This window comes from Artemia sp. Qi Xiang Cuo, chromosome 13 (assembly GCF_049724085.1).
Source record: "Artemia sp. Qi Xiang Cuo chromosome 13, ASM4972408v1, whole genome shotgun sequence".
NCBI lineage: Eukaryota > Metazoa > Arthropoda > Branchiopoda > Anostraca > Artemiidae > Artemia > Artemia sp. Qi Xiang Cuo.
Window position 1 is genome coordinate 38163003 of NC_142806.1, and position 10528 is coordinate 38173530.

The following is a 10528-nucleotide window of genomic DNA, read 5'->3' on the forward strand; positions in this document are numbered from 1 at the left end:
ATATATATATATATATATATATATATATATATATATATATATATATATATATATACATGTATATGTATATATATTCTCGGAATAGTATTACGTTGTGTCAAAGCAACGTTAAAACTTAGGATCTGTTATAAACCCATGTTATGCACAAAGTTATGTAAAAATCCCTTGTCCAAGGGAAAAGCACTTCATTTGAGATAAAAATTAAAGTTGTAAAATATAAATTTTAAGTTGAAAGCCATTGAAAATAGACTCCGTTGAAGATAACAAGCCTTAATTTAAGGCATTATTTTACTATGAGAAACTTCCAAGTATTTTTAATCTTGATGATGTAACGTCGGTAAACCACCTTTTTTATAGCATACGTAGAGATTTTCTAGATTCTTTGAATTTTTGTTTGTTTTTACCCTAAAGGGTGTTTTGGTGCCTCGTGTGTACTCTTCGCTCTTCAAGTTTAAATAGTGTACTAATAGGAATCTTATAATTAAACTTTGCTTTGGTTTTTTCTTCTTCTTTTATTTACCTGCTTTACAGTTAAAAAATCCTCTTTTTTCTATAAAGTTGAAAGCCACTTTATACAAGAAACCTGATGTATCGGAGTTTTTTTTTCCCTCTCTCTCTCTCTCTCTCTCTCTCTCTCTCTCTCTCTCTCTCTCTCTCTCTCTCTCTCTCTCCTTCTCTCTCTTTATCTTTCTTTTTTCTCAGTCTCTCTTACAAGAATTTGTAATGCCACTTTCTTTCAGTCTTATCGTCAGATTCTTGAAATTGACCCTGGGAACGTTCAAGGATTGCATAATCTTTGTGTTGTACATGTTGAGCGTGGTGACCTACAACAGGCTGAGAAGTGCCTTGAGAAAGCGAAAAATCTCGCCCCCAATGAGGAATATATTACAAGGCATTTGGCAATTGTCAGAGAAAGGATAGCAACGCAACGAAAAACACAATCTGGCCACTGAACTGTTGCCTATTTTTGATAACAAATTCTTAAATCTCAGTGTACCGAGCTTTTATTTTATGTCTTAGAGCTTTGTATGTCTAATGATAGCGCTCTCTCGCTTAGCTTGCTGCTAGAATATTTTTAATATACGGACTTTATATATATAAGTACACTCAGTAGTGTAATCCCGTTTCTGATTTCTTCTATTGTTCTGTGACTAAAACCATGGCTTTTCATGCATACATTTTTTTTCAGTCTTGAAAATTTCGGGTGTAATTGTTTTCTTTTTTTGTAAAATTTGATGGATATGTTTTGTTTTTTTTCTAGCTAGCCAAGAGAGAGAGTGACATATGTGCCATAGTATTCCGTTCGCAATGCACACAAATTGATATTTTATAGTTTTGGTGAAAGGTTTATTTTTTTCATTTGTGTTTGTGCTTTATCGAATCTTGCACTTATAATCTTACAATGGTGCAGTAAAAAAGCTTTAGAATACCTTTTAGAAAATATTATGGATATTAACTACATTCAGTAAATTTCGAATTATTTTCCAAATTTTTGTCAGCTAATCTAACCTTTTCATCAAAATTAAACCCCCCTGAATCCTAAATTGAATCCGTTCTGCCATAGTGTGTTTATCTGAATGTAGATATATAGCCTACCATGGTAGCTGTTACTATAATGTTTCAGTTTTGGAAGGAAACATTTCCTGAACTGTTAACATGAATTTGATTTAGAAATGATAATATGGTTGTTTTGGAAACAGAATTTTAATTATGTTTGCCAGGAATTCAAGAAATAAAGACCTCTTTCACAAGACAGCGGGAATAACCCGAATTTTATGGAATTCTGTCTTTTCATTCTTAATAAAAATTCAGTGTTGTTTCTGCAGTGACAAACAGAAACGCAGCTAAATTAATTGTAATTGAGGCTTTTCACATTCAAAAAAATACATTTTCATTTTGAATAAATTTTCTTTAAGACATAAAGGTAACAATCGAAAACACTCCTGCTTTGATTTCTGTCACATCCTGTTTGGAAATTATTATCTATACTATTTTTTCAAAACTTTTCATAGGTTATATTTGTTGCTTGTGTGTGCGTGGGGAGGAAAGGGGCTTATTAGCAAATAAACCTCAAAAGTTGAACTGCCATGCAGACATTGTTAATCAGCTACCGGTTTTTATTTCCTTCTATTTTTAAGCTGTTGATTTACGAAAGGGCAATCAATGATTTGTGAAAAACGCTTGGGAAAACATTTGAAATATATAACATAATCATAGGTGTGAGAATAGCCAATTTTAGCAGCTTTCAAACAAAGTATAATTGTATGAATGCATAGATTTTAAATCACCTCCCCATTTTAAGATATTTAGTTATTCACCAGCTATTGATGTGAATAGACGATTCTCAAAATGATATATAATGCCGCAGAAAACAGCTGAAATATAGGCAAATTTTTGAAATTCTGAAATGTAAGAAAATTAGGAAGAAACAAAATAACAGAGATTCTGCAATAGGTTTAAGTGCAAGATTAAAATGGCCCATGCACTAACACTATTACTGCCCGTAAAATAAGCCAATATTTTTAGCCTATAATGTCCAAGTGCTCAGTTTTGCGTCTTCTTTTTTTTAACCTATACCAAATCCATACCAAGGATTTCTCTGGGAAATTTCAAATTATGACCATTGTGAAAACAACCAGAAGTGTTGTTGCACCAAATTTCTTATCAGTGTCAAAGTTCTTTTCTCGGTTTTTTTTTAGAATTTATCGAGGAACAATTTAATTCAAAACATAATGGGTAAGCTGGGGTGTCACGAGGGGGGCGGGGAGGGGTGCACCGCCCCTCTAACGGTTTTGGCTTTTGGTAAAATTTACCAAGATCGCCCCCACAATGAAATGAGTCTCGGGACGCCCCTGAGGGCAAGTATCATTTATTTGCAGAATTATTGGCAATAATATTGCTAATGCAAGGGTTATTTAATGCCGGGGAAAAGTTAGAAACTTTTCCTTTATTATATGAGCTTAATTGTGTATTTTATCTTTTCTTTTCTTCCTTGTTTATAGGTGCCTTATACTGTTGAATCTCTATGGATAGGTTTTCACTGCCTTTTTTCTTTGGTTCATATCAATCTTGATATTGTTGGTAATTGAAACTTCCTGAGTATTCTTTTTTCTTTCTTTCTTCCTCTTCTTCCATAGCTGTACCTATATATATGCCTTAGGTTTCAACTTAAAAGTTCACCGGGCCCTTTTAATATGACTTGTAAATATTATTTTTCGACAGGTTGGCATAAGATGCACTTAACTCGGCCTAAACAGTTTTTGAACTGCCTCTTCAAAAATTAAAATTCCTCCTCTAGCATTGCAGCCCACCCTGGTAATCAGGAAGATTTCTGAAGGAATTTTTGGAAAATCTGTCTCACTCCTGTTATGACAAGCATTGCGTAATACCAGAACTTTTCGCTAAGGTTTCGTGATTGCACAGTCAAACTGAAATTTTCCGTACCCTAACAATCTCTTACTGGAGAGTAGAAGAATTCATGCTTTCAGTTAGCAATGTCTAATTAAATAACCGTAGTTTATTTATTTTAGTTGATTAATCAACTAAAACTAATGGTCTTAAAGAATCTAATAAATGAGAACATAGATGCTTTGAAGTCAACGTTTCGCTAACTTTGGGACCCTTAGGCATGAAAGGTATATCTCCATTTTATTAGTAAAGACAAAACCAAGAAAAAATCAAATGACGCAATTGTTGCATGGATTAATTTTCTTGTGAATATTGGTGCCGTCAATTTATTTTCCAAAAATAAATCAAGTTCACTTCTAAAAAAAGTGCTTGGTACTCAATGAAAATTTATTATTTTTAAGTTATTAAGTTTCAATTTATAGAAATTTTCATGGGAACAGTGAAAAGTTTGGAATCAACTGATTAATTTGATGCTAAATTTAAGGAAAAAAATTTTTAAGTGAAATTCATTTAGATTGACAGTTATTATGTCTGCATAACTAGCTTTAAGTTAACTTTACATAGTTAAATATCGCATAATTATGTCTTTTAATGGTCTTCATCGTGATTTTTTTTTTTTTTTTGCATCATTATGATAGATAGTCCCTAAATTGTATTACATTTAGCCCAATTCTTGCAGTAACAGTAGAACAAGACAAAATTGCCAATTTGAATGAAGGCCTTATTAAATTTGTTTATTAAAAGGCAGGCGAAAGGAACAATAAACCGTTTTTACACCTTTGGCCACACAATGGTTTTAGCGAATCCAATGAACTCCATAGAGGTGGAATTGACCAACCAATGCAATTTTTGCTTTGGAGTTTTGTCGTATAATCTTGGAAGTTAAATTTGGAATATAGATTCATATGGTTTTGGGAGATCATCAGGAGTCTATAGGGTCTGGACCAGGAGAGGGATCTATAGCAAAATCTTGGGGGGCGGGGGTGCAATTTGACAAGGTTGCCAATAATTGACTAAATTGACATTACTTTTAAAAAAAGAGTGAAAAACAGGAAAAAACTAGGAATGAGGGTGCCAGAAGAATATTGGGGGGGGGGCGCTCCCCCCCTTTATCCGCCACTGCTCTGTGCTCATGTTAAATAGGGCGCTAATAGCAGCAATTATTTGGGATATAGGAAACCCTTTTAGTGGAGACTGGTGGAGGGTAGGTTTGGGTCTAAAAAGAGAAAAAAGGTTAAAATTTTCTCCCTTTTGTTTTTTTGTGTACTTTAATTTTCTTATTCTTAGATTTTCAGAAAATTTATAAAATAGTGATAATCTTTATTTTTATTTCGTTGTATTTTTAAACTTTGATCTATGGTATAAGGGTACTATTTACTACAGTGTATTTGTATCTATACTTTTATATTATTTGAGGATGTAGGATAGAGGAAACTTCCCTAATAAAATAAATGGTGTCTACCGTGAAAAAAAAGAAGCTTAATAACAGTCCTCCTAAGATAAACTCGAGTATCATCCCTCCATACCGAAATTCATTTTTTCTTGTCGGATGCATTTTTCATGTCGAATTTTTTTTTCTTTTTTTGAAATTCCATTTCTCGTTTTTGTGCTTTTTGTCTGTATCTCGCCCTTAAGTTCTATTTTCATTTACATAATGAGTTTTTGAATAATTTGATTGTGGATCAGTTTTTATTTTGGAAAAATTCATTCCCTTACCTCCACTTTCTTGTTTCGATACAAATTCGTAAATTGAATCACGACAACGATGAACAGGAAGTATCATTTTGCGATTTTGTATTATAGCACTAAATATTTTTGTATTTTTCAGCCCCATCCATGACCAATTTAACCTACTCCCTCAATGACGTTGGAATTCAAACAAAAAACAAATTATTATATGGGGAAACAACAAGCTCTTTACTATTTCACGTGATGTTCCAAATTCCTTTAAATCCGTTCTTGTGATGTCTCATTTCCACTCATTCAGTGACAAATAGTTTTTTATTTAGTGCCAGAATGGCCAAAAACACGATTTTCGACAATCTATCCATAAAACGTGGCCTAGCCATATTTAGATTTTTAAAAATAGTCCTGGAAAGTGAGGTCGAAACACATTTTTCGTACAGCTTATATTTTCGGCACAAAGGGCTTATCAAGACATGGCTAATTGTAGATAAAAGCCAAGACAGATAGTCTAAGTAAATGAGAGGCAAATCTGGGATAAGCCCTTTTTAGTATTCAACACATTGGTCCCAAAATGATGGGCTAGCTCACATGTTTTTACAAAGCTATTTTATTAATAGAAAAGGATAAAGATTATTTTAGTGTATTTTTATCCACTGGCTGTATTTGAAGACGCAGATTTACCTATTACAAGATAGGGTTGACTGACCATTATTTTTGATGGTAGGATACGCCATGACTTGAAAAAAAGTTTATCTAGCTCCAAAGACAATCTCCTCGTAATTTATTATTATAAATTGGCCTATAAAAGAACCGCATCACCTAGGCTCTTAATTTTTGAAAATTTCTTCTCATTTAAATTCTAAGTAAAAAAAAAAAACTGTATCTGCAAAAATCTAAAAGTACCAAGGGTAGTGAAAGAAAATCTGCTTATTTGAATTGTTTAAGTGGAAAATCACAGCGGAAGTTAAATTTTTAATAAAAAGACTGCCGTTTGCAGTTATGCAGTTTTTGCTATTAATAGATGCCAAATTAAAAAGGAAACGCGGATGCAAAAAATAAGCTAAAAATGGTGCTTCGCAATTTTGAAGTTGCCAAAACAAAAATCTTAGAAAATCGTAGCTTCCAGATATGAAATGACCTAAGAAGGGTCTATTTGGCAAAAAAAATGTTTTCATTTTGGTACTTTTGGAAATCATATTGCCATTCTCTTGTAAAATTAAGAAAAATATGAGAAACTCCATATTGTTTTTTTCCACAGTTTAGAGGTTGAACACGATATAATTCGGAAAGTTGGCATTTAGAGGTTGTAAGATTTTGCGAAGTGAAGCAGCGAGAATGATAGCACATTATATGGTGTACTTAGCCCAAAACTCTCAAAATGTACATAATGTGGTCTAATTCTAGGTGACGGAATTATTATGTTTTTTTTCAGTGTTGTGCCTTTTTAAATAGTCCTATGATAGAAGAAAAAGTCCGTTGCTAGCTATTGGCAGAAAGATTATTTTTCTAATATTACTTGCTAAAATTATGGAAGAACGACTAAATTATTTACTCGGTTTTACTGTGGATACATTCTAATTTTGTTATACTGTGATAACTTTAGTGTTTTCAAAATTAAATTGTGTAACAAATGTATTTTTGTTCTTGAATCTTTTGTTCTTGTTAGTACCATATTAAGAGTTTTTCGTTGCTAGATTTGTGAAATTTTGTTAAACAGTGCACCGATGAAAAGCTTGGAGCATATTGAGGCAAGTTTAACACAGGAAAAACCCTGAATACTTTATATCGTATATATTGTAGAATGATAAGTCAAAAGAATAGGATGCGCTGGTTGTTAAAGTATTTACGAAAGCACATCTCGATTTGTTTCTAAAACATATTCCTGTACTAACCTATTACCACATTGGTGTCGCTTTGTTTCCTTTTTGATGGCATTGACAGTCATTAGCAACCGGCACCAAGTACTGAGTCTGTTCCTCATATTGTTTTCTGTAACTCGTCATACTCGTCAATCAATCCCACATCAACTTCTGCTATGTCGTCTAAATCTCATATTAGCCGATAATCGGCGTCTAGCTGGGTAAAATATACGGAGATTTAGCGAGGAATACGCATATTTCACATATGGCACTGATTTATCGGTTGATGAAGACCAAAAATTATCAAGGAACGATCAGAAAAATAGAGATACGTCATTGCCAAGATAACACCTGAACATTTTTTTCTGTCGACCATTTTTGCTGACGGGAGGAGGGTTCCCGTATTAGAAATCATGAGGAAGGTGGCCTTCACTCAGTCACACCATATGACCCCAATAACGTCATCGTCTGTTTGCAGTTTCGGCGGCTAGGAATGGTTGTTTAGTCTTAAAACGAATAAAGGTATTGGTAGTCTTATTATTCTAATGGGTGTCAAAAATATGTGTGAAACAGTTGTTTTCAAACCTCTGGATTTGCTTTTCGAGTTTTTTAGTTTGTGCCCGATTTCAAGTCAGCGCAACAGCACGAAAGAACCTGCTACTGAAAAGCTGGAACCTGAGCTTCAGGGCATTTGTTCCAGAAACGCAGAAGTGATTACTGCTGGGTCCACATGCGTACTAAAATTATTTCTATTCTAGCTGTCTAAATGTCTTAAGGAGCATAGAAAAGGCAGTGGGAGAACACGGAATCAAATGGGGAAGAAAAGCTTTCCTAGACTTAGATTATGCTGATGATTTAATTATCGTAGAGGAAAGTGTGAGTAAAACGAATGAACTTATAGAGGTTTTGCGAGTTCAGGGTGCAAGAATAGGTTTGAAAATTAATATTAAGAAGACGAAGTAGCTAAGGATAGGAATAAGTGATAATGAAAAGGTGACGTTGGGTAACGAAAAGATTTATCAGGTGGACAGTATCACTTACCTTGGTAGTATTATTAGTAAAGTCGGTGGGAGCAGTGAAGATGTTAAAAGTCGAATAGCCAAGGCTCAGGGTGTTTTTTCACAGTTGAAAGAAATTTGGAAGAATAGGAAGATAAGCCTGCAAACCATGATTGGAATATTTAAAGCTACAATAATGACAGTGGTCAAATATGGTTCTGAAGCATGGGTGCTCCGAAAAACACATGAAGATTTGCTAGATGTTTTCCAGAAAAATGGCCTACGGATTGTTCTTGGCACCCGGCTGACTCACCGTATTTCAAACAGTAGACTGTACGAAAAGTGCTGTTCAATCCCGCTTCCTAGGGCTATAATGAGAGAAGGTTGAGATGACTTGGCCAAGTTCTGCAGATGAAAGATGACACATTGCCGAAGGCTGTCCTTTTCGGCCAAATGTTAAGGGCTAAACGGAAAGCAGGTCGTCCGCTGTTGGGTGGGAGGATTTCATAAAGAAAGATTTAAGGGAAATAGGAACTTCCTGGGAGGCTGTAAAGAGGGTGGCTTTGAATAGATGGCCTCAGGCAGCCTTATGCTGTGATGAGTTGTTAGTAGTATTTGTAGTAGCTGTTTAAATTTAACCTAATTCTATTCTAAAATAGAAATGAAATTACTGGGATAGAAAAATTATAATTTTAGAATAGAAATGTGACAATTTTTTTTCTTTTTTTTTTCTTTTTTTTTTTAGTTCAACTTGCCGAATGCTACTATATAATCATGAGAAAATACACAGTTGGCAAGGTCTCTGATCTATTCAAACTGAATATACTAAATTTTATTTAATTCAGCAATATTATGTCCATTTTATTCATTTTAACAATCACCGTAATTGAACAAAATGAGAATAAATCAAAGTCTTCACTTTCATAGTACCATATTTTTGGACCATTGGAAAAAGTTCTGCAAAGAGTTTAGCAAATGCCGGTGCGTTAAATTGAAGTTTTGAGACAGCCCACGTTCAATAGTTAAACGACAACCTTTTGGAATTTGAAGTGGTTTAGCTTTGGGCCTTGGATTCAGCATTTGAAAAGCATTGTTTCAGCTTTCTGAATTGTTCTTACGCAAAAATTTCGTTAACCATGAGACACCGTGCTTCTTTCTGACAGCATTAATTCTCAAATCTTGTCTGAATATTGACTCATTGACCGGTTTGCTTAGTAAAAATATAATGTTTGCCAAAAATAAGGTTACAATCTATTTAACTAATTGTCTAGAATTTGGAGACTTGTCCATCATTTACCACTTCTTACTTTTCTTTTTCCCGTGCTTTGACGCTTTTGTATATAAAAGATGTGTGTCTATATATACGCCAACGCTATCTATAAGGATCTTAAGTGAATTAGACAGTTGGATCGATAGACAGCTTTGATAAAAGTTTATTCTAAAACAAGCTACAGGACCATGACAACAAACAAAATAATACAATAATCATGACGTTTAAGTCAAAAATGAACATTTCAACAACACATACAAGTAATGAAAAAAAAAAAAATCTATAATGCTAGCACCAGTACCACTTTTAACCACTCACTGCAGCACCATGCTGCATGAGGCCAACACAGCTGCGTACGCTCCTACTCCATCCTAATCTATTTGAAGCCTTTATTTTTCAACTCTCCCAGGAAGTTCCCATTTGTCTTATATATTTCCCAACGACATCCTTCCACCCCAATCGGGGGCAACCTGCTTTTCGTTGGGCACTAGACGGTTGCCCAAAAAGGACGATCTTGGGTAATATATCATCCTTTATACGCAGATTGTCTCCTAGCAATCTCTGTCTTTCTGTCATTATAGAACTTGAAAGCGGGATGGACCCACATTTTTCGTACGGCCCACTGTTTGAGATACGGTCAGTCAGTCCGGTATCCTAAACAAATCGTAGGCAATTTCTCTGGGTAGCATCTAGCAAATCCTCTGGTTTTTTAGAGCGCCCATGCTTTAGAATCATACCTTACAACTGACATCACTGGAGCTTCCAATATTCTAATCTTGGTACGCAGATTTATAACATTTTCAATATACCCACCGTCCTTGCTAGCAATAATACCTAGCTAAATGATGCTATCCACTTGATCGATCGTCTCGTTACCCAAAATCACCTTTTCACCTTCACTTATTCCTAGTCATTGCGACTTAGTGCTCTTAACATTAATTTTCAAATTAATGTTAAACACCTTGAACTCTTGCACCCTGAACTCGCAAAACCTCTAAAAAAGCATTCATTTTGCTAACATTTTCATCTAGGATGCTTAAATCATCACCATAATCTAAGTCAAGGAAAGTTTTACTTCCCCAATGGATTCTGTGTTCTCTCATTACCTTTTCTGTGCTCCTCAGTACAAAATCCATTAAAATGATCCATATAAATGGGGATAGGACGCAACCTATATTCCAATGTGATGCATAGCTACGCTGAGAAGTCTTTCCAGCTGCCTAGTAGTGTCATAAAATTCACTCCCAATCACACTTTACAGCCCTCCACCATGCTTCCATTACCAAAAGATATTATCCCTTCAATCT

The 10528-nt window shown here is 34.4% G+C and overlaps 1 protein-coding gene across 2 annotated transcripts in view; it reads left to right on the forward strand.

Annotated features, from left to right (window-relative positions):
• The window catches only part of Tmtc3 (Transmembrane O-mannosyltransferase targeting cadherins 3), a 586368-nt gene extending 579639 nt beyond the window's left edge, over window positions 1-6729 (forward strand). For both annotated transcript variants that reach the window (XM_089099383.1, XM_089099384.1), the window contains exon 16: window positions 741-6729. In XM_089099383.1, the coding sequence (XP_088955509.1) occupies window positions 741-953 (213 nt within the window). In that variant the 3' untranslated portion in view covers window positions 954-6729. The remainder of the gene's footprint in view (window positions 1-740) is intronic.
• Window positions 6730-10528: the final 3799 nt, after the last annotated feature.